The sequence below is a fragment of the Taeniopygia guttata genome, chromosome 2 (genome assembly GCF_048771995.1).
Source record: "Taeniopygia guttata chromosome 2, bTaeGut7.mat, whole genome shotgun sequence".
Classification (NCBI taxonomy): Eukaryota; Metazoa; Chordata; class Aves; order Passeriformes; family Estrildidae; genus Taeniopygia; species Taeniopygia guttata.
This window is the reverse complement of record NC_133026.1, coordinates 66,299,168-66,324,363: the sequence shown is the minus strand read 5'-3', so window position 1 is coordinate 66,324,363 and position 25,196 is coordinate 66,299,168. Positions and strand designations below refer to the sequence as shown.

General features: G+C 39.7%; 1 protein-coding gene across 17 annotated transcripts in view; it reads right to left on the bottom strand.

Annotated features, from left to right (window-relative positions):
• PHACTR1 (phosphatase and actin regulator 1) overlaps positions 1-25,196 on the bottom strand; it is a 298,139-nt gene that overhangs the window by 98,451 nt on the left and 174,492 nt on the right. For all 17 annotated transcript variants that reach the window (XM_030267041.4, XM_030267044.4, XM_030267037.4 and 14 more), the window contains one exon: positions 20,474-20,638. In XM_030267041.4, coding sequence (XP_030122901.1) covers positions 20,474-20,638 — 165 coding nt within the window. The remainder of the gene's footprint in view (positions 1-20,473; positions 20,639-25,196) is intronic.

Sequence of the window (25,196 nt, the reverse complement as noted above, 5' to 3'; positions counted from 1 at the left end):
GGTATGCAAAATTTTAATGCTAAAGTAACATATCTATGCTTCTGCTTTGGGAAAATATGATAGTAGGAAAATACAGGTATCTCAAGTCTATGACATGGGGAGCTCTTTAATTTTCTGTTCATTATAAATTACTTAACGACACAGGAGAGTATTGCCATTTGTAACACCAAAACAATGTCAAAGCCTCTTGATAAGTTTGGATCAAAATTTTTTCCCAGTACAGAAATGCTTCTCCCCTCACCCTCCAACTTTGCTCCATTTATGCCTCTGAAATATCCCAAAAGCTTTGCTCTAAAGTATTTTGTTTGAGAAATATCTAATACTTTGAAACTATTACATGAAAAAGATTAACCCATACCCAAACAGAACACATTTTAACACCATTCTTTACGCTTCAGCCATAGCAGCTGTGTGTGGGACAGCTGCTACAAAACATGGCTTGTCCAAGCTCCCACCAGGATTCTCTGAGAAAAGCAGTGAGCCAAGGTGCCCATCCCAGACCAACAACTTACATGGAGAAAAGACAGTCAAAGCATGAGACTTCAGTTATGAAAAGTCCTTGCAGAGGACTTAAATTTGAAAGTGAAAAGCAAGAGGGAGCAGTGTCCACTGATTGTAACCTTTTTTCTCAGTTTATTCTTTGAGAAAGGCAAATTCTGCAGGGCTGGTTCTCCTGGCTCTGAATCTCATGTAGATTTCTCCACAAAAGATTCAGAGCAGTTTTAATATGCAAATGCACATTAGCTTCCAGAATCTTAGATGAAGATATTACAATGTACAATCATGGCATTGCTGCTAGGTTTTCAGTCCCCAGATTATAACACTTTTATCTGAGAATGTGCTTAAATGGATAATGCTTAGTGTATGAATTTATGATTCTTTGTTTTTCAGGTCTCTTCAATACCAATTCTGCACTGTCATGAGCTACACACGGAAGAAGAACAATAGGACTACAGTTTTCTTTGCAGTAGTTGCATTATTCTGACTATACATCAGAATAAATGAACGATGGGCATAGCTGGAATACAAACATGAGACTTTCCAGTAGTATTCAATCAGGTATGAAAACTTAATGGTAACTGAATACCCAGCATTTTTGTACATACCTAGTTGAAATGTTGCATGCATTTCATTGCTATGGGTGTAGATGTGAACTTCACCAGAGTTCAAGGCATATTTGTACCAAAACATGTGACCTAGGCACATTTGTAGCCAACAGCATTATTAAAAATTAATCTTTATAAATACATAATCATATTTGTGTCAGAGCAACTTAAGTACTTTCTGATCTTCTGCTGTTCTTCATAAAATGCTGCAATGTATTTTGTCCTTTTCTCAAACAGACTTATTGCTGGTGCTGTGCATAACTATTGACTAGTTTTAAAAAATACAGTTAACAGGCAAGAGTTATGAAGTGTGTGCATACAGATGGGTAGAGAGAAAGAGGTGGAAAGAACCATGTTTTGTAGGTGAGAAGTGTTGCATTTTTTTGCTTCTAAAGAACAGTGGTTTTTGTCTTTCCAGTGCCAGTCTGTTTTGTTACTAAGTGGTTATTTGCCTGTCCTGATGCAAGCACTCTATATATTGCCCAAGCTGAAGAAGAAGCACAGATTCTATTGAGTATTTTTCTAATATAAGTAGAAAATTGCAATTATTTTGCTAAATCCTTTAATTAGCAGATGGTATTACAGCCATTGTCAGTCAGATACTGTTCTCAGTACACCAGAGCAATTCCTTTAGTCTCAAGCGAGTCACGGAGATGTAATCAATGACAGTATTTCCTCTTTACTCTCCTTTAATTAAGTAGAACAGAGTGGGGAAACCACATGACAACTATAAGACCACCGTTAAAATGTTTGAAACCTTGAAACTGTTTCTAGCATTGTGATAAAATCAACTCAGAAAAAGCATTATGGATTTTTTGATGGAGCATCCAGTTTGTCTATTCTTATCTCACATACATTTGCCTGAGGTTTGGGTACACCTGGAACTTGGCTTTCATGAGAACTGTCATATGTAAAGCTCTCCAAGAATCTCATTAATACCAAAGTGATCTAATTAACTATATTAACTCTAGCTACATTATATAACTCTAAAAACTGATGCCACAAAACCACACTTACAGTATGTTTTTAAAGACCTGCTATTTTCAACCAGGAAGGCAGTCCAAATATTAATATTGCCAAAGGGTTGTTAGCTCCTTAAATCCTACTGTTGTGCTCACTGAGGCAAAAGGACACTGTTATTTTATTCCCCCGCCTTGGAATCATGAGGAACAGGTCCAGATAGCCATACCTTCACTCGAAACAGAATTTCTTCAAACTGGCCCATGGCTGCAAGCAGCATACAGGAGCCAGCAGAAGTGGGATAGGTAAACACACATACATCAACAAGACATCTGAGGTGCTCTAAAAGAGCTTCATCAGGATGTACATTTCCCAGGAATTCACTATTTAAGAGTTTCTTTACTGTGTCTGTAAAGATTGGTGCCTGACTTGCTTTTTATATTGACTCTTCTCAAAGAATTTACTCCATTTCCACCATGCTGCTCCACATGTTGTAGCCTCCTTGAACTTAATGCACTCTGTGCAAGGCTGACAAGCTATTTTAGATCCAGTTTGTGCAGTTTCACCTGGCTGAATGTTCCCACCAAGGTCTGAAGTTGTTCACAACCCAATTCCTTTGCATTGCCGTGGAACTTCACTCAGTAATGCTCAAGCATGCCCAAGAGTGTCCCGAGCCCCACTGAACACTGTGGTGTGAAGCAACATCCAGGTACACAAAACACTGGAAATCGGGGCGAAAATTTTCACTTCTCCTAAGCTTCCTGGCCACTAAGCTTTTCAGTTGCAACTAAATCCAGTAGGAATTGTTCATCTGAAACTCCTGATGGGCTTTGACAATCCTAGAAAGGAGGAAAGAGCATTTGCCTGTGCGTGTTAATGTACTGCTGAAGGAAACATGGTATCCCTCCCAAATCTCACACTGAAATAAGTGGAGATGGAAAAATTAGGCACCTTCTTATACAGGTCCAGACACTACACATTCACTTTACATCTTACTGGTATTATCACAACTATATCACTGAGAGCCCTGCAAATCAAGTAAAATATTTTACTTTTAGAGACTTCTCAGTGTCTGTGTTTTTGAGAAGTATTAATCACATAAGAAAAAAGAGTTTAAATTACGCATGACTCATTTCAAAGCTAGAAGAAGCTGAAAACAGAAACCTACTATTTTTATGTGTTCCACTGCTTTTACTTCTGCTCAGGGTCATCCAATCCATAAATTCAATTAAAAAGTAACATAAACTATGCATATGTTTACATAAAGGCTAAAAATGTTATACAAATGGCAAGAATGGGAAAGGCTTTTAAATTATATAGCAAAAGTAATACATTAAAATAAAACATGAATAGTAAGAACTAGAACATCATATACCACTTGTTGTGGTTTGACACGGGAAAAGAATCTTCTTGGAGGGAAGAGGTCGATCCAGTCAGGGGTCAGGTTTGGATACTGACACTTGGGGTGACCAATTGAGGGTGGACACGCCTCTGAGAACACAGAGGGGTTAAAAGCGGAATTCCCAGGAGAACTTGCTCTCTCTGGTTCCGGTCATCACAAGGTACGGACCTCCCCCCTCAGCCCGGGCTGGGTAGGGGAGGGGAGCCATGCGGCCTGCAGAGGTAGGCCGGGGGTGAAGGATCGGAACCGAGCTGGGCCAGCTCCTGCGGACGGAAGGGTGGAGAACATCTAGGATGTCTTTGTTCCCCCCACCCCAGTCTAGAGGGAAAGAGATATAGAGCCTGCAGACACCTGGGAGTTTGCCGGCAGAGGAGAAAAGGAGGGGAAAAGATGCCCAGCATGGGAGATGGGAGATGGAGCCCGGGTCCGAGATTTCAGCCATCCGGGGAGTCTGGGAATTTTAACCCTTTCCTGTGAAATGAAGGCTTTATGGAAAGAGAGACAGCCTGGGACCTCAGATGTTGAGAGAAGAAGGTTGGGGGGAGATGATGGAGTGGCTTTTGGCTGGACTCTTCTTGTTAATCATAGACTGAACCACTCCTTCTTTCAAGAGGGACTGCATTTTAGGGGGATGCACTGGTGAGCCAAGAGACTCCGTCAGCAACTACCAGTTCAGGAATGAACAGAGAAAAGCTGAGGAGGGTGTGATGATGCCCTCTGTCTTCAGAGATGAGAAGGCGATCTCTGTTCTTGGACCCTCGGCCCCAGAGAAAAATGGGGGGGACTCTAGTCCCGAAATGAGACACTGGACTGTTGTTCCTGTTGGTCCTTGGCAAAGCATCCTTAAAGGGGCCCTATAAGCAGTCTCTGTCCATGCACGGTGGTGAGAGCACTGTGACATGGAGAGGAGAGTATGACACTGGCCGGTGTGTCTGAGCGGTGCCACGTGTGACATGGAAACACAAGAGGTGGCAGCTGTGTTTCCTGGGGGTCTGTGGTGCAAGGGGGACTCCTCTCTTCCCCGATGGACTCAGTATTGATTATATTGAAGGGTGAAAACTTGGTTAAGGATCCAACTGGGTCTCGCTGTGGTTCGTTGGAATTGGGTGGTGGGAGGAGGAATGTTTTGGAAGGTTTTCATTTTGAATTTTGTGTGTTTTTCTTTTTTTTTTCCTGCTTTTTTCCTTTATAGTATTAGTAGTAGTGTAATAAAGCTTTTCCTTTGTTATTAAGTTTGGCCTGCTTTGCTCTGTTCTCGATCACATTTCACAGAATTCAATTGATAGGTTGGATTTTCATGGGGCGCTGGCATTGTGCCAGCATCAAACCATGACACCACTTTATGCCTCTCCAACTCGTTCCAGCTTACTGAGTTATGCAATATCTTTTATTTATACATCTCTACATATCTATATATATTGCACCTGAATAAGCTGCTCTGGAAGGTTTAGTCCCTAAATTGAGTCATTACATGTTTCTTAATACACTTAATCTCACAGAATAGATGCTCACATCAATCCACACCTAGCACATGCTGCAAAATTTATGAGCTAAATCTCTTCAGTATCTGGATTTCGACTAGGTTTTTAAGACTAGCAAGAGGAAAGTAAGAATGAATGACTGCAAGCATGTGTAAATGTGCAATAATCACAGTTACTCATGCTTGTTTGTCCTCCTGCCATCTAGATTCAGCCTCTACTTTGTTCCTCAGGTATTTGTTCCTCAGGTATTGTCTTCCTCACACTTTTTATATTCAGTTCTCTTCAAATTAGGAATCAGCCTGAGAATTAAAAGACCTGTACCTACACAGAATAAAATGGACTGGTAGAACAACACACTTTAGGGCAGAATTTATGCTTTTCTTTACAATGCCAGAGTTATCTAACCTGATGGATTTAATAGGAAATACCCAGACATAACTGCAAGGAAAATTTGACCTGGAATATCTGAAACAGAAGCAAAGTACAACTTTATCTTATGTAAGCAAAAGTCAATTGTTATTTGCTGCTTTGTGTTATACAAGTGACATTGGTGGTAACTATTAAAAAAAATAATTGGGAAAGATCACAGTCCAAAATAAAATGAAGTGAAATCTTAGCCTACCACTCATCTGTGGCTAGCATGACTTTAAGGCAATCTGCACTTTGTTTATCCTCTCCTTGCCTGCCCAGTGGGCTGCAGGACAGAAGACAAGCTGAGAAAATACTGTGAGCCAAGGAGATGGCCTAGATGCCTGCCTGAGATACCTAAAGGCAAGCTTAGCTTTGGACAAGGTCCTGCTGGTTGTCCCTTGCAGTTTCTCTGTGGGAGTTATCGTCTGGGCAGATCCAGGACTTCCGCAGGCATTCTACCTGATGTAAAACGGCAGAAACCGGAGTGATGAGTCACACCACGCCTCCTGTGCATGTTCTGTTCCTACCATGGGTAAGGTCTTCTGCTCTCAATTCTTGCAGTGAACGTGATATTGTCAACATCTGTTTGGGACACATATGGCAGAAAGAACTGGAGCCACAACTTACATTGTATTGAGGAAGCTGCCATCTCATTTAAGGATTTTTATGGAGAAATTAAACAAAATTCTCCAGAGGTGCACTCTGAGCAATGTCAAAGCAGACAGTATTAAAAGGATGGAAAACATTTCCAGCTTTAGTAAAATGCAGTGGCCCATAGGCTGCAGAGGATATCCTGTGGCACAAAAATGATTGCAGGCAGTTGGCAAGAAGAGACAGGTCAGTGTGCTCATGTTAGCTCAGGGCTGATTCCAATTTTTAAAAATCTTATCAATTTACTAGCCTAATACTGAGGGAAATTTAATTAAAGTGGTGTTTGAATTTAAGTATTTCACCATAATATCAGCTACCCACTCAGCACAACACTGCTCTCATCACAGACATACTGACTGTGGTTTACACAGCACTTGCTGCTTCTCCACAGAGGGCTGATTGGTCCCATGATGATCATGCTCCTCCTGATTTCCAGCTGTTACATTTCATTAGGAGACAGCTAAAACTGCCTCAGTGGTTTCCTTGTATTACTTTTCCACATAAGCAGTTGGTTCGACTGCCAAGGGGATGCTAAGGAGTCTGGATGAGAGGGTGGCTTTTGAGAGTCTCTTCCTACATAGAGGTAGTCCCACTTCAAAAAGCCTTGGGTAACATTCCCTTGAGCAACTGAAAATGCCTAAAGATCTCCTGGAGACTAATGGGACCAATGCATTTACATTATTGTTGCAAAATTAAACCACAAAAATTAAGTAAACAATGAGTCAGAAATCAGCATTTTGTAAACAATCTCCTATTTGTTATTCATCAACATAATTTTGTTCCACAGTTATCTCCTCTAATAACAGTGTGTACATTTTTTGTGCTGTTCTTTCCTTGAGAACATTACTTAAAATAGTGTTCTCGCTATTTGGAGCGCATTAGATACACAGCAGAAAGTCTCCTGCAGAAAGCCTTCACTACATTTTTGCAGAGGGTCAGGCCTGTTGTCACTGAAGGTGATGATATTTTACAACCAAGTTTTACAGACAAAAGGATGGCCTATATCATCTGCTGCAGGCAGGCAATGTAGTGAGCTTGAACATGTGTATAGATTCCAGTGGAAAAAAGTAGGATATAAGCATATATACATAAAGGTTTTACAGAAATAGCAGGTGTTAGATGAATAGGGAGACTCTTCCCTACCAGCTGCAAACCAACTATAATATGGATCTAGGGCTCCTGAATATTAGCCCTCTTTTTATCCAGCTTCTTAGCAGCACAAAAGGCATCATTAGACCAGCAGCAGAAGAAGTTTGCTTAGCCCATACCTTCTACATATGCTTGAAAAAGCTATTGCTTTGCTCATCTTAACCTACAGGGAGTTTCAGACCAAGGACACACACCAATTTATTCACAATATGCATACTGGTACCGTGTTTGCTCTGACAGTGGTTATGAGAGAGCTCTGCTCTTCTGGAGATACTGCTGGGTTTATTAGATAATGCAATCCTCAAAGCCCCTCTTCTGTTTCTCTCATTTATCTGTACAGTGAACTATGATTTGGCCTACTTTCAATTAGCACAGAAGGGGAGCGTCTCAGCTCTCTTCCCCTGTGGCTTTTCTACCCTGTGTATTTGCAATGTTCACTTTTATAGCCTTTCCTTCTAGGGATGCAGGAAAGAAAACAAACCAATATAACTCATTTTGCAGTATAGGGCAACGAGGTTACTCCAATATACATGGTATTTCCTGGATGAAGTGATGTTGCCAAGACAACAGATATCACAGGTAAAAGCCACTCTTCCTCAGGGCACATAATTCCATAGATAAATTCTGAAGATCCTGGTCAAATACAAGTTCTTTCTCTCAGTGGTCATTTTGCTGATAAGGACAATAGGAGAAAGATGCCATGACTATGCTGAAGAGCTCACAAACAGCTCTATTCAATAAATGAATCAGTGCCAGAAGACAACTAAATTATAAAACATCTATGTCTTCACTAGCAACAGGAGATCCAGGCCTCTGGAAACCAGTGTTCAGGTGTCTGCACATGGGATCAACAATAGGATGTTGTTAATAGTTCCTGACTGATGGAAGGTAGTGGCCAGGGGCTGGCTCACACCTTTTACAAAAGCAGCTCAGGTAACTAAAAATAATGCCCTGACCAAAATGTGAATCAGCACTAATTTTGTTAAATCAGTGGCGCCAATTCAAGCCTCAGCTGTCTGCAGAAGTTGTAACAGTATGAATGACACAGCTGAGGCTTGGCTTGATCTAAGTGCAGTCACTCAAACGAGGGCAGCTGAGTTAAGCCAGTCTCACAATCCTCGCAGTGAAATCAGAAAATGGACTAATCTGCTAGACTAACAAATGGGGGGATTTTGATTGGTTTTGTCAGCTTCTTGCGGTGCATTTTAGCCTGCAGGAATGTTGTCTGCACATTAATGCCAGAAATACCACAGCGTCACTGGCCTCTCATTTCAGCACAATGCCTTTGCAGATTCAGATGCAAAAAGCCAACATCAATATTTAGAGGTAGCCATTCTGAACTGGAAGTTTTCTGGGGCGTAAACATCACATCTAAATAAAAGATAGTGCATGGACTCAGTTACTAGCAGAGACGAGTCCATGTGCCAGAGCTCCTGCATTGCTGCTGCCAGCATGAGAGCTCTGTGTTATGGAGATCAACAATGGATGCCCGGCTGACTGTGTGGTCAGTTCAGATCCATCACTAATTAGGAGCAGCTGTTGCTGATTTCATTATTTTAATTTATAAACCAATACACATGGATTTTCTGTAATAATCTTCCCACAACAGTTCTGCATTTTTCTGCCTGCAGAGTAACCTCCTGATCTCTCCCAGAGGTCTGATCAAAGCTCTGTAAATGCCTTCACACTCTGGCTCTTTTCAAAGCAAATGGAAACAGGGGGACACACAAGGATTCTCCACTGATCATAAAATCCTAAATCATTTCTATAAACAATTACTCAGAAGCTTCTTATTCTGATGCTTGTCTTCCTTACAGAAGTACATTTGATGAGAGATGTTGCTGATATTTTGAAGTTAATACTGAGGTTGTAAAAGTATGCCATATGTGCTACCACTCTTCTAAACTCATTGGCCAGCCTAAAACAAGAAGAGACAAAGTATTCTTTTGTATAGCAGCCAGCCAATGTCTTGTTTTCTCCCATCCCTTCCTGCATATTTTTAGCAGCAGCAGTGGCTTCCTTGTCTTTATATGCCTTCATTGGAATTCCACTACCTCTTTCTAATTTTGGCAAACCTTGGTCAGGACAAAAGATCATAAATTTGTAGTATTTCTAAAGTTCTGGAAGGATTGAGATGGTGTACGAGAAGCCACTAGCTGGTGAGAAAAAACATTAGCACTCAGGTATGCAAACTGCAGCCCAAATGTCATCTAATATTTCACTCACAGTCAACTACACCTTTTTTTTAACTGATGTTTCATCTACCTTTAGCATATTTTCTTATTAGATAGGAAACTGGGAGGAATGCTACTATGACTACTTAATACAGACTTGATCCTATGCCTACAAAAACCAGAGATAATCAAATGATCATTTTTATGGGGCTAGGTCCATAAAGCACACAGGCTATTAGATGTACATGTACAGTTTGGAAAATGTAAGTGTACAGAAGTGTAAATGCAGTATTGGTTCTTGATGATAGTGATAGAAATTCATGGGCTTCAAATGGTCTTGAGGCAGAACTTAACTATAAAAGGTTGCAAGGGTGCTTTCTAAATATATGTGCAAACCCTGGAAACATTCTGCCTGCAGATATTGTTTATTACCGCAAAGATCTGAGCACCCACCAAGTCCCACAGTCTTCTTTTGGGAACAGAGCACCTCAGAAAGGTGATTGTGCAGCTGGCAGAAGCCTTTCTGGTCAATCTGTATGAGCAAAAGCTTTTGGTATTCAGCAACTGCCTGCCAGACACCCTGTGCTCAGTGAAGACAGGAGCAGACTTCATCAGCTTCAGCAGGAAGAAAATCAAACTCACTGCCAACCATTTTCAGCACAAATATATGTCACTGCCTTCAGGTAGAAGAATGTCTGGACCTTCTTTGGTCCTTTCTCAGAGTACTGCTTATCTGTGCACATTCAGCTGGCAGCCCCATGCTACTTTTAACTAAGGAATTAATGAAGAGCACGTGGAGACCAAAAGCTTCCTATAAAACACAGGGAAGCAAGCAACTGATGTTTTCACATTCAAGTGGTAGCTAGTGGCAGTCAAATTCCCTGTAACTTTTCTTTTAGAATGGGCAAATAATTCTGTTAGTTAAATTTAAAAAGTATGATTCACCTGATTTTTACTGTCTGTTTTGATAAATAGAATGGTTTGGGATTGCCAGATTAACTTGAAGAGATGAGGACAGAACTCTGAGGATATAAAGGACCAATAGTGTTAATTATCAAATTAAAACCTTTTAAAGAGGAACTAAGGTCTGTCCTTCAAAAATGCACATACACATACTTATCTGCAAAATAAGAGACTGAGAAACTAATTTTTCAACCTAGAAACATATACCTGCTACTCCAGCAAGAACAAAAAGAATAGCGAGTCATGTTCAGCATCATGGATCTATTCTACCACTACTACTATCTAGAAGTGTGGAACATCCTGTAGATAACAGGCAATTCAGATGTGGTTAACAGCAGATAGTATTATGTCTTCAGCCTACACAAACAAATAGTAACTAAATTAATTCTTATTTTTAACTACTTTATACAGACATCATACTGTGGAATTGAAACATTAATCTGAAAGTGTATCAATACAGCAAATTGTTAATATTCAGAAAATCTGTATGTTTCTCCAAATAGGGATTTAACTTCTAAAAGAAATAAGTATTGTTCCTCCATGCTTTTGGTTTCCAAGATTTTCTTCTACATTTTAGAAATCCTTTTTATTACCGTAATTCAAAAGTCTCTCTGAATTACTTGACTTTGTGAGCTGCAGGTCTGAAGAAACCCTACACATGGAGAAATTGACCAAAAAAGAAAAAAAATAAAGGAGACCTGTTCAAATTGCAGTCAAGTCCTGCAATACTTAAGAGTCCAATACCTTCATGTGTTGTTTGCAACAAGATTGGGATGAGTTAGCAGCAGAATTTGGAAGAGAACACAACAGCTTTCTCTCTTCATTAAATGCTATAATCACCACCTTGGACTTCCTTTGCCCAGTCCCTCAGGCAGTCCAAGTAGCCAGGTGCAGCTTTCACCAAATAGAGCCTCTAGAACCCATATCTTGTGACACCTCAAGTTGCCTCATCTACTCTTTCCTGCACATTAGCATCTACGATGACTTACATGGGTACTCAGGAAGAGCAATCTAAATTGGAGATTCAAAGAGGATCACCAATGCCACATTAAACACTTATGTGGACACTTTAATTCAGAGCAAAATTTGCCTTAATGAATTAAAATAAAATGAATGAGTTTATGAACTGCATAAACATTCGCCCAAGGGTTTATGATATTATAACTAATCTGTTTCATATTTATGGTTTAAATAATTCAAGTTACAACGTATAAACAAGCCCTAGAATAAAAAATACTTAGACCAAGGTTTCTATGAAACTGTTCTTCATCAAGCCATCTTTAATTTCCAATTCATAATCTGTGTTTTCCTATTGAACCTATGTATATAGGGCAATTCAGTTTCTCTTTCTAGCAACTATTTATTATTCCTCAACATACTAGCCCCAGCATCCCTGGAAAGAGTTCATGAAGTTAATGGTTTTGTCTGGGTGATTGCCATCCATGCTTCAGATCCCTGCAGACCTGGAATTCTCATCTCTGCTGCCAATACCCTATACATCTAACTGTATGTGCCTTTTTAATGCAGCTCATGGACATGGAAATAAAGGGCAACGACCGTGATTAAAAAGCCCCATCAGACTAGACCCACTGGGCTGCATGCTCACATGACCAAACCAACCCATTTCCCAATCACAACACAGGTCACATGTCACAGCAGGATTCGCTCGAGGTACTGCCATGCTGGCCTTGACGATTCCTGCTTCATTTCCCCCCTGCAGGAAACACCGAGCGAGAGCAAAACAGTATTCTAGGAATAAAACTTCCTCAACAGCACTTCTCAGTGAAAGCACCATTGTGAAGACAAATTTCCTCATGGCTTCATGTCATTGTGCAATGTTGTGATTTTCTCCTGTGCCTATATAAAGGCAGTGAAAACCCAAAGGACAAAAGCCAGCCAGAGAAATACTAATTAATATCCATGCTTCACATGCAATCTAAACATAAAATGCAGCTTCAGCACATTTTGTTGTTAAACGAAATAATTCTAACATAACCTGTAAGGACACAGGCTGATGAAGACCCTCCATTCATGAGTCATGGTAATAGAAGCTGAGGATGTACAACAACTTTTTACACAAGTAGGAGCTTACTCCAAACATATGTTCTCTCTCCCCAAAGCTTATGCTATGAACAGCATCTATTTTCAATCATTATAATTTGTACTTTTGCAAATGGATTAATTGTATTATATTATTTTAACATGAATGCAGTGTTGTAGAATTATGTCGTAGCATTACAGTTTGGGTGGCCTCATATAATATTCACACAGCAGCTGGAAATGTAATTAGCATAAAAACCAAACAGCCTCATTAAACATCTCTTTCCTGTAAGACAGGACACATTTAGAGGCCTCATTTCACACATTCCATTACAGCTGGCACGGGGGTAGAACAATCCCTGAACGCATTTTTCAGCCCAGCTAAGCAAAGCCCACTTCTTAAACCTTGGAAATGTTCTGCAGCACATCTCAGGAAGACACAGTGACACTGCTCAGTAGTGGAATATATGCTCCAGGGGGAGTGATTGTTTCCTCCATTTTTGAACTAGGAGCTTCCAGTTGGCAATTCAAATATAAAAATAGACAACTGCTTTCACTGCCTTCCTTGTACAAATCAGATCTGCAACTTCCAAATGCATTTCCATTCTTTTAATCTCCTTAAAATTACAAATCTGAAAATGCTGACAATTTAAAATACCAGCAAGAGAGGCAAACATCAGCCATCACTTCCCCTTGCTATTAAGTTTCTTCTGCCACCCTAGCTTTGGGCTGTTTATGTAATAGTGAGGCTGAAAATGACCACTGGCTTTAAAAATCTTTGTGAATCTTTGGTTCCACAGCAGTAAGCAGATACACAAGATAGTTCTGCTCCCCCTATAGAATGGCAAAAGATGAAATTTTTTAAAAGTTGTCTACAGTTTTGCATGAATTCTGGTACGTTTTTCTGGCCAGTTTCTCAAAAGACATTAAGAAAATGTCAGTGTATAGGAAAAGAAGTTATATGCAATCATATAATTTTTTTTTTCATTTTCAAAATTCAGAATACATCAAGTGTGCAGTTTTAGATCAATGCAAAAAATAGAACTGCATAGGGATTTTAGTTTTTATTCAGTTCTTGAACACAAGCAGTGTACTACTTCAACAGACCTAAGATACAAATGTTTTCTTGTCTACCAGGCCATTTTATATTTAAAATTCAGGCTTTTAACTATACTAAATAATATCTAGTTCCAATTTCAAACAGAAATGTAAATTCGAAAAAACCCATATTTTTAAGATTAATCTAGAAAACAATGAAATATAATGATCTTATTTTTTTAATTTTTTCTTCATGTAAAAATATTTGCTTCATTCAATGTGCATTCAAGAACAGCCCAAGTTCTTGCAAAACGCTGCTTTTCTTCAGACAATGTCAGCTTGTGCTTCATTCAAATAATCACAACACAGTGAACATAGCAGCCCTTTCTAACTCTGAAAAGTGGTTGTACTGCTGCTTTTTAATAAAATCAGAGCTCTTTTTTTGCAAGTCTGGAGTTAGTTTTACAACAGTGACATTTTTCTCTCTTCTCCCAAAATCTTGGAAATGATCAGTTATTTTTAGAAGTGCCTATATGAGCTGCTCCAGAACAGCAAAAATATCTGGCTTGGACCAGAATCTATATCACCTGCTTGCTCTTTCCCTTAAAAGGGGCCCCTGGGGGTTTTACACAGAAATATTAACAGGCTTTGTCATGGAGAAGAACAGGAAGGACTCAGGTATTTCAGACTTCAGGGTGGTCTCAGACCCAGCTAGCCTGGAGGGGACACCCTGCTCTCTCGCTGAGCACTGATTCAGAATTCAGAATTATATTTCAAAGTCATCAGAATATGAGTATCAGGGAAGAAAAAAATGTAATTACTTCTATTCTCCATATCTAAACCTAGACACATTCTGGCTTGAAAGTATAAGAGGAATTGTAACTGAAATATTAATAGTTTTCACATGGGATCACAGGAGATATTAAATAAAATTCAGAAGAACATAATGGAACTATAAAGTGCTTTAAAACAGTTATCCTTGTTTGATAATAATCCAAACAAAACCACTCTTTTCAACGAAAATGGAATGTCTGCAGATATATGCCAATAACCTGGCACTTGGGAAAACCACACCATATGGGAAAACCACATGGGAAAAACACCCCACAGACCACCTCCCCAGAAGTACGGGCAGGGGTGAGGCTGGCATGTCTGCAGTCTGTGCTTCTCCTTCATTTCCCCAGGCAAAGGTCTCACCTAAATTGCATGAGCAGTTTAATACCCTAAGGGTTTTACATGAAAAAACACAAGAGGCAATTACTGGCAAAGCAGAAGTTTTAAGAGAAGCACTGGAAACATAATTGAATGTCTCCCAGCTGGAATATTCTGGAAAGAAAGGTTTAAAATATCTACATATTGTAGTTAGAAATAATCAGCAGTAGGAATCAAATGATTTGGGTATGGTTTATGAATAAGTTTCTTTAATTGAACAGCTTTATCACATTTTGTTTTCTTCTTGTTTTTTATCAGAAACACTAGAAAATCCTTGCCCTTGAGTGCTGCCAATTTAAGCAATTTCTCTGCTGACTGGGAGACTTAACTTACATAAACACACTGACATACGATTTTTTAAAAGAGTATCTTTTAAAAAAATCTGTTTGGAAAAACCAAAGCACCAAGGATTAACAAGTGGGGAAAAAAAGATTCAGGCACAGAATTAGTATCTGCTTTAAAGCAGATTTTGGGAGTGAGGCAGCTAAAGGTTGGATGAGTCAACTTTGCTGTGGTACACTTATTACCATTAAATGGCTTGAGTGAGAGTGAAAGCAAATGGAAGAGCATGTTACGCCCTCCCCAAAAAGTAAACTGAAAAAATCCACATGCTCTCTTTTGTGGCACTGTCTACACTATTTGACTTAAATATTTAGATCAAGAGGGCAGACCTCATCTATTCTTATAAACAGAAATAACTGCTAGCAAGAGAAGATTGTCATCCTCTGCACAGATAACTACTAAAAGAGTCTTAAGGCCCTTAGGCAGCAGATCAATCCACAAACCTGTCCTGAATGTCGTTTTTCCCCAAGCCAACTGATGATGCTTGGCTCACAATCATTTGCCTTTTGTCTCTTCTGATATTCTGGTCTACTTCAGCTCCAGTCTTTATCCTTTCCAGCTCCCTAGTCCAATACCTTGAGACAGGTTCTTGAACATCAATCTCTACATTGTAACCTAAACCAATGAAGCCTTAAATGAAACAGGAGCAGATCCTTCCTATTCTCAGGAGGGTACCCCAAGCATGAGGCTAGAAAGTCACAGTCATGTCTTCCTGCGGTCACAGAGCAGGATGTGGCTTACTAGCTCACCCATAGGATTTGAGATGGGAACTGTGACACCAGAGGACTGACATGTGCCCTGTGGAGGAGGATCATAAGTATTTCTAGGAAGGGAAACTGGGACACAAATAAAAGGAGGTTTCAACATACCTAGCAGGAAAGGCTGAGTTCGAAAGCTTTCCTTTTCTCTCTCTTTAGTATTACTGGTTGTCTCAGACAACAATCTACTTGGCAACAGAGCTGCTGAGGAGCTTTCTTCTGACACAGGTCTTTCTCTGCCCATTGTACAGGCTAGCAGTGGACCTAACCCAAACATTGCTGAATCCTTTGCTCTCCTACTTACAGCTGAGTTTTCTTTACACTCCTTAATTTCTCACCATTTCCTGCTTTTCTCTTGTCATTCCAACTAGTATCCTTCAAGTTACATGCTTCCTTCTCCCTTTTGCCTGAGCACTGTGATTCAGGAAGCAAGGATGGTGGAAGATAGATGCACCAATTCTTAAAATGAAGGTTACCAGAAACTGGAAATGACAAAACAAGACATTTTTCTCTACTCAAAATCCTTCAAGCAGCTGAAACACTTTTTTTCTGGAAGGTTTCAAACAGTTGGCTTTTGATGAAAGTAGTGATAGAAACCCTTCAATAATATTTCAAGTAATCACAGAATCTATTTCCCCTCAAGCTTCTTTATTTCAGAAGCAATTCCTTGTCCAAAACATCTCCAGGAAATGACATTTCAGCATGTGCACAGCACTGCAATAAAACAGCAACACACCCAGGAATATTTTCCAAGTTCACAGCAAGGCGAGCAGAAGATCAAGATATTAAAAAAATGACAAAGGTCTGGTAGAGGAGACAGCCAGCTTGCTCTCTTGCTGATTCTCAGAGAGCCCTGTTTGGCTTCTAAAACCTTGACCAGTCTTCTAGAGCATCCCAGCTGCATCCAGACAAGGAAATGTGCTTGGGAATAGAAAATTATATTTCTTCTTGGCTTCTTCTGCCATGAAACTGCTCCTTGTCAGCTGTAAGAAACTATCCTCTCAACAGACAGAATCTTGCCATTTAGAAGTTTGCCTGTTCTCCCAGCTTTATAATACTTCACATTTTGCTGAGGGGGCATGGGCCCTGCATGGAAATAGGCTTCCACACTTCATGTAAAAATCTTCACTAAGTTTAAAAACATACAGCATACCTTTGACTGTAGCATGAAAAACAGTGTGGCAGAGTTTGGTTTCTTTATCTAAGTCCCTGTATATGGAACTTCAGTGTCTGGAGAGTTTATGATGTACTGTGAGAGTCTCATCACCCATCAAGGAACTTTCAATAGGATGTTCTGTGATGAAATAATTTGCAGACCTGACATCGAAAACCACTTTGTGCTGGTGAGAACTTCATGTCTGTCCAGGAGGAGAATTACTGAGAGAATTAGTATTAGTAGAATTAGAATTACTGGGAATTACTGTGAGAATTAACTTGTTTCTCTTCCTGCTGTGGTACACTGGTATCCCCCCCAGAGTGTAATCCCTCTGTTTTTGAGATTATGCCTAGCCAAAGCCCATGTTTCATGTTTCACAGTGCACATTCTTTACACCTCCTTAACACACTACATTCCAGCAGAAGAGGTCACTCAGATCAAACCCAATGGCTCATCTGGTGCTTCCCATCTGCAAACAGATCACCCTACCTGTGATCTTCTCTACCTGCTCTGGCTGCTTTACGAAATACCTAATGATGATCTCATAGAGACCAGCTGCAAGGCAAAGGCATGAGATGCCTAAATCAAACCCATGACCCTTACCTTTGTTACCAAGTCAGCACCAAGGCAATGTCAGACTTTGGACCCTTCTGCAACCTCACTACAGGGATACCAAAACCAACGTAATCTATAAACATATAAACTCTACGAAACATGAACATCCTTTTGACCCTCTGCTTGTCAGTGACAATGCAGTAACCAAGATGGAGGATGGGGGACTTATGCTCAAATATCACAATTTGAGTATTGATGTGCTGAGAGCAGTCATATATAGTAAGCATAACACTGAGGTCCTCTATCAATCGAATTACATACTGTCTCACCTTGTGCAATTACCAGGTGTCAGAAAATAACTTTTCGTATTACCTAAAATTTTTTTTTGGTCATTGACTACTGAACTATATTTTAAAACATTCATGTCTGAATAAATAAGTAGAGCTCTTAGTCTGATAAAGATATGGATACAAAATGTTAACACTTGGAAATAAGGCAACCTTTCAACCTTATTTGTCAGTTCAACTCTCTCTTTCTTCCTGTCCTCCCCCAGAGAAGAATCTCCCATTAATTTCAGAGGAAATTTCATCAGATTAGGCCATGTGCTTTGACCTTTACCACTTTTGACATTAAAAATAATTGAATGCATTGTTGCAACAAATAAGGGCCTAATAAAATACTTGTATTCATATCTATTTTTTTATAATTACGGATGTTCTGTGCAGGTGGGAAAGCTTGGGTGCATGCCTGCAGGACACTAATGGGAATGTTTTTTTACCAAGTGTCACATTTATCAGTGCATTAGAAGAAAATAAGCCAGTATTATGAAGTTTCATGCTGGCTCTCATTATGCCATCTCACAAGCTTGTCCTTTGATTTATTATAAAGATTAAATATATTTTCTCAATGAGATCAGAGGTACTAGACAAGAGATCATGGAAATGCTGTCAGAAAAGTGCTAGTTTTCCATGTGTCAAATATTTTTTACTACACATCCAAGGTTCAACCAACGCTTCTAAATTGCTGGAGGGTCTTATAGGGTGCTGGTGGATTCCTGTTCCCCAGGGTTGGGGATGATGGACACTGTGAGGTCCCAGCTCTCACATAGTCCAGAAGCAAATCTCTATCCCTGCCTTCTACAGAGTGCTCAGCAAATTTGACATCCTTGTCAATTTTGCTGTAGTTAATAGCAGGGGAGCTGACAGGAATACCAATTTTGCAGAGCAGCTGCAGGATACTGTTAACTTACTAGAAATTAAAAAAAAAAATTCTTAAAAAAAAGAGAAAGGTTTTAGATTCAACTGAGATCAAACCTGGTACTGTGACTGACAAGTATTCCTAGAGACTCAGCTTTTAAATTGGTTTTTCAGACACTGAACTCACTCTTACTAGGGGATATATGCTGGCATGTCTGGTAAAACTTCTTACTCCTCTGACAAGAGAAAATACATGCTTTAAGTCTGGTTTTAATCACTGTGCACTTTCCTAATATTTTGGTAATGGGGCAAATCTTAGCAATACTTCTTTTAATGCCCAGAGTGGACTATGGAGCCATATTCCATCCAGGTTAAAACCAGTCAGTCTAACCACAGCAGTATGCAGCTCAGCTTCATCAGATGGAGCTGCAGAAACCATAAAAATCAGCAGTAGGCAAGCTTTGGCAACCTGTGGTGCCTGCTGAACAGTCATGGTTATTCTCCTAGTTGTAACCAACCAAGGCAGCATGCTGAAACTGAATTCAAAGCAGCTGTCACCACAGTGTCCACATATCTCTAAGAGCTAGATGGTTTTCATGGAAATCCTACTACACTACACTATGTTTATGACTGATGCAGAGCATGAAAGACAAGTCTTTTGTTTTGCAGAAAGATGTCATTTTTGGTGACAATAGATTTTCAGATGTCAAGTCAAAAAATATGATCGTCACTCAGAGTGATACAGCCATCTATTCCAGTTCATTAGTTTTTGTCTGATGAATCAGAAAGCAGCCTAATCAGCACACAGTAAAGATCTCATTCAGGTACAAACTCTGAAGACACTTATTCTGCATTTAAAGTCGTTCAAGAATTCACTTAGTAAAATGAGATGGCTCACCCCATTATGGGCCACTTTCAGGAGTACAGGATTTGGGATAACACAGGTACACCCAAGTAGTGCCTAAAACCTTCCACTGTGCAATACACAGGGCAGAGAAGCAACTGGATTGTAACTCAAGTCTCTTCTGACACTTGAAGGAGCAAGATACTCACTGCTTCCCTTCTAGTTTTAGTGAAAACAATAAGAAATCTGGAGAAATTCCATATTTTCTCTCAGATAATCCAGGTTAAAGACCTGCAGAACCAAATGTCGTAATTATTTGCCATCATGAAAGAACAAAGAAAATAAACCTTCTAAATAGATTGCAGAGTTTTCACCATATACATCAATGTCTGCATCTGGGATTCTTTCTCAGACCAACTTACATTATAAACCCACATTTTTTTCAGTTTTCCATATTTTTTTTTAATAAAAAAGGGTATTGTACTAGAAGTGGAAGGAAGCAATGGCAAAAGGAGGGTTTCGAAAGCCGAAAAATTCGGTTTTCTCAATAACACAAGGGACACTTAATTCCTGTCCAAGGGAATGAACAATTTCTGGTTATGCAAGTTACTCAACACAATGTCAACTTGTTTATCCTGTATTTTTCTCATGCCTTCATTAGCACTCAGATAAGCTTAAATGTGGCTAAATTGACCACTATACCTGACTTTTTATACTGCTTTTTCCTTTGTTCATTATCTGCCGAATCAATGTTCAAAGATTTCTTCTTGGTAAGGCTCTAGCTCTAGTAGCAGAACCTGAAAATACAGCTTTGGTGAACTGCTGATTTAATTGTAGTGAATCCAATGTGTCACTTTGGGGTTTTTAAAGAAAAAGTTTGTAAAAAAGTTAAAGATCTTCTCTTAGAATCTGATTAATCTCTCCAAGCCAAGCTTCAGGAGTTGAAATACATATAAACTGAGGCTGTATTACAAATTTTCAGCCTTGATGAGCAAAAGTTCCAGATTAATAAACCGATCCCAACACGACTGTTACCTGCTGAAGTGTGCTTAAATTTTTCACTCTTCTTCTTCCTCCATTTCCATGGCTTAAAAATTCTCCCAAGAGTGGCAAATTTGCTCCTTCTTCTGATTGGAGGCGTGTGAGTCCCAGGTACTAGAGAATCTGAACGCATTGCAGCCAGTCTTTCCACCTCTTCAGCTGTATCAGCAAGAAAAACAGGAAAACACAAGAAGGTGGGAAGTGAAATAAATGCTTTAATAAGTTATCAGAAAACCACACAGATGGACAAAATTTTTCATGGACACAGAGTAACAAAGGGAAAAATTTGTAGTCCTTCTTATTTTAACATTCTTTTTTTTTAATTTTAGTGAAATCATCGATCTACTGTAAAGAACAGTAGTAACAACAAGATTCAATGAGAATATGGGTTATTATGTTATAAAAGTTATGACTTTTAACAAATTGTTCCACATTGCTCTAGACAGCTGGCAGTTCAGTCATCAGCCATTCCTGGGGAAGTGTGACAGAGAACAGGGAAGAGAAGGCTCAAAAAAAAAAGATGCAATATAATTTAATAGAAATATTACATTTTTTTATTGCAATGGAAAGGGACATTTCCTTTAACTAATATGTACTAAGAGCAAGGACCCTGATAAATAATGATCCTTTGGTCATTACCATATCCATTAAAATTGCCTGGGTTACAAAAAGGGGCTACATTGGAACTTCCTAGTGAGAGAGAAGATGCTAAAAAAAAATATCACAGAATCATAGAATTGTTCGGGATGAAAAAGACCTCTAAGATCAGGTCCAGCTGTTATCCAGCTGTAGACTGCCAAGTCTACCCCTAAACCACATCCTCAAGTGCGAGATTTACACATCTTTTAAATCCTTCCAAAGATGGCAACTGCACCACTTCCCTGACAGCCTGTTCCAATGCTTTACAACTGTTTCCATGAAGAAATTTGTCCTAATATGCAACCTAAAAGCTCCCCGGTGCTACTTGAGGCCATTTCCTACCACTGGTTACTTGGGAGAAGAGGCTGACTCCCACCTGGCTACACCGTCCTTTTAGGTCGTTCTAGAGACCTATAAGGTTCACCCGAGTCTCCTTTTCTCCTCAGAATCTCTCCTGCCTCAGATACTCATGAAAAGACCTATACTCCAGAAGCTTTACCAGCCCTTCTCCAGCACCCCAGTGTCCTTCTTGTAGTGTGGGGCCCAAGTCTTGTCCCATTTTTCTGCCAACTCACTGCCCTCCAATTCTTATTCTTAGCTTTTAACATTTAAACTTTTAATTTTGGATTTTAATACAGTTCCCACTTAGGGCCAAATTCCCTTGAAGGGGATAGAGATTTTTCACTCAGCTTCTGTTCTTAAGATTTCAGTTATCTGCAACCTTTACCCGGTAATACTCATGATAGTCTCATGTTATAGTTTATCATTACATGATAGTTTATCATGTAATAATTATGATAGTCTCAATACTGACAATAAAAACCCAAAACAAACAAACCCTAAAGAACTTAAATTATCCTTCCTACCTGATGAGAACAAGAGAAGTCTAGAGATGATCACTTGACATAGTTATATTGCATGGTCCCCCTGTCTCATATTTGCAGGGCAAAATTTATGCTGATAGTTTTGGGAAATAACATCTCTGTCATTAGGGGCACAGAGAAAGGAAAGCCAGGACCACAAAGAAAGCACCAACAGAGGGAAGGTACCAGCAACACAAGAGGTTGTCTCTGTGCCACAGCTTCATAGTTCAGTCAGCATACAAGCAGGGGTTTTGTGTGTGGTTTGTGTGGTTTTTTGTTTTTGTTTTGGGGTTTTTTGGGGGGTTTTTTTGTTTTTTTTTGGGGGGGGTTGTTTGGGTTTGGTTTTTGGTTTTTTTTTTTTTTTTGGTTTTTTTTTTTTTTTTTGGTTTTTTTTTTTAAGGGATACCATTTCCCAGACTTGTGTTGTAACATGACACTGACACTTTCACTGATTTGAGTAGTCTACACACACAGTCCAGATCCATAAAGACAGGATGCAGACTGTCACCTCTCCAGCTCTGAAGAGAACAGCCCAGTGTTTCTATTCACTTCTAGTATTTTAAATATTAACCTCAGGCATGAGCTTGAGCTCAGGAACCTCAGCAAGAACACCACTTTGAAGAGATGAGCACGCCCACTCCACACTGACAGAATCACCAGAGATTTTGGCTGGCAAATTCTTATGTATCTCAATGGAAATTTTTTCAAGGCTTTAAGTGAGCCAAATATAGGTTGGTTTTCATGGGAACAGCCAGAGATGCATTTCTAACACAAAGGAGGTTTCATTATCAGAACTCCAACTGAACTACTATTTGAGTCCCTCATGTTTTTGCAAGAAGGTTGGTTATTTTGTAATTGCTCTCTTGTTTGTTTTGAATGTTAACATGCAACATAATCCTTTTTCCTGTAAAATATCAATGCCAGATACAGCTGCCTGTAACTTTCCAAAGAAGAAGAAGCTACCCATCAAGATAGAGTGAGCCCAGATATTTCAGTGGAAATGTTTAAAAACTGCTATTCTTTGGGGTAATAAAGAGAAAGACAGACCTTTCTGAGAACATCGCTTTTTAATTTAAAGCAGAGGGAATAAAAGACAATCAGGCCAAAGCATTTCATTCTGTTCCAGCTCTTTGTGCCTGACTGCCTGGAGAAATACCTTCTTATCCAAAGAACCCATTAGAAGGCTCTGTCCTCTACAGGGGCTGGGACATGCTGTATCAAGGCTGGGAATTGCCTGGTTATGCTGAATAAACCATATGGGTAAAAAGAAGAGGAAATCAGAAATTTCCTTATATTTTCTGATTCCACTGGAACCTGCTGGGCCTTGAAGACCAGCACAGGGTACAGACCACTGCCCTCTACATGCAGATCCAAAGGAACCACTACTTTCCACTTCCTCCATTTTTGAGATGCCTCTAGTTCAAGCATGTAAGATCCCACTGTGTTCCACCACTGTGATTTTTAGAGATGCTGCTAAAAACAATGGGCTGGTATTGTCTTTGGTGTCTTATTTAGGGGATGCAGGAAGTGGCCTGTTGAGCAAACTGGGAATGACACACTACTGTCACTGCTGAATTAGCCTTCCTGCGAATAAAGCTACAGCCGAAACATATTGAAATTCCGCTTGCTGCTCACCCTCTCTCCTTTTCACCATTACTGAGCCAAGATCCCTGCTACTCAAGTGCCTTTGTTATGAAATCTCAGAGCTGCAATAACTTCTCTTTGCTAGCTGGTCCTAACTGGTATTGCTGAAGCCATTTCCTGGAGAACTGACACCCCTTAAAGACACTCTCCTTTCACAACACAACTCTGTCTCACACCAGCTGTTCTCTCACTGCCCCTGGGGAAGCTTTTCCCACTCAGAGTAAATGAGTATGGATTTACAGTCAGGCAAAACTAACAGTGGAGTCACAAAGATTTTACCCAGAGGGTGGGTTCACTGAAAGCCAAACACAGTGTCAAAACCATTTCCATATTTTGACTTCTCTTCCCTGAATTTCAGTATTGTCTTACACACAAATCTGTGGCCACAGAGTCCTGCAGTGCCTGGCATCAGTCATGAAAGTGTCCCTTCTCCTTCATCCTCTCCAAACATACACAGTTCCAAGCTAATGCAAGTAACAGCTCTTTTTCCTTCTCATTCGCATTTCTCAGAAAGACATGATTTTTTTTCATGAGAAATGCTCTCAAGAGCACTGCTAATTCAAAGCATAATAATCACTGGCTAGGAATAAACCACATTAGCATAAAGCCATGACAGTTTTAATACAGCAAGAATAAAAGCAGACCATGATGCAAGAAGCAAATGCCAGAATTCTGCGCTCTTCTCTGCTGCTGCATCTTTTGCTCAAGTTGGCCAGGTTTCTCTGCCTTTTTGGCTCATAATAACTATTGACTGGCTGTGGGCTGCGACACCCACTGCTGACAGCAGGCTCTGTAGGCTGATTTCACACCTTTGCTGTTCCCAAAAAAGCTGGTACTTGCAGGAATGGAAAGTAACCCAGACCTTGCACTTTTTTTTTTTTTTTTTTTTTTTTTTTTTTTGTTTTCTTGAAAGAGGAAAGCAGTACTAGCGGTCCCAGCCTGATCAATCTGCTGAACTGGGAGAGGGAACTGCCATGTGCATTAGTACCTGTAGTCACACTGCAGAGATGTCATCTTGATGCTGGTGCCACAAATGTGATATTTATGGGTCACAGGTGCTGCTGATACTCAGTGCTTTTGGGAACTTGTTCTGTTTTTTTTCTAGGATATGAGAGATCTTTCTAAGACACAAAGAAATACTGGGACCTGCACTTATGGCAAAAGGGTGATGCACTCCCCTCCCACTTTCTTCTGTCCAAGCTGTCATTTCAGAGCTAGCGATGTGGAAACTAAACCTGAGAGTTTTTCATAGGCTGTTTGGCTGTGAGACAGCTCTCCAGATTTTACTGTAGTTCTTAATACTCCTGAAGTTCATATAGATTTTAGATAGGGTTTAAGAAAGACTTGGGGTTTTAATGAAAAAAACCCCACCAAAAACTGAAGTACTTTGCATCCAAGTAACATAAAAAAAAAAATTACATGTTTGAAATATATTAGAAAGAAAAGAAGAGGCCGGGCCATCTTGAACCTGTTCTGTATGTTCTTATGATTTTCCCACATCTTTCAGTAAGGTGTTGATTTCCAGAAAGTCTAGTAAGAGATAACATAGGGGTTGCCTACTTTTTGGATGT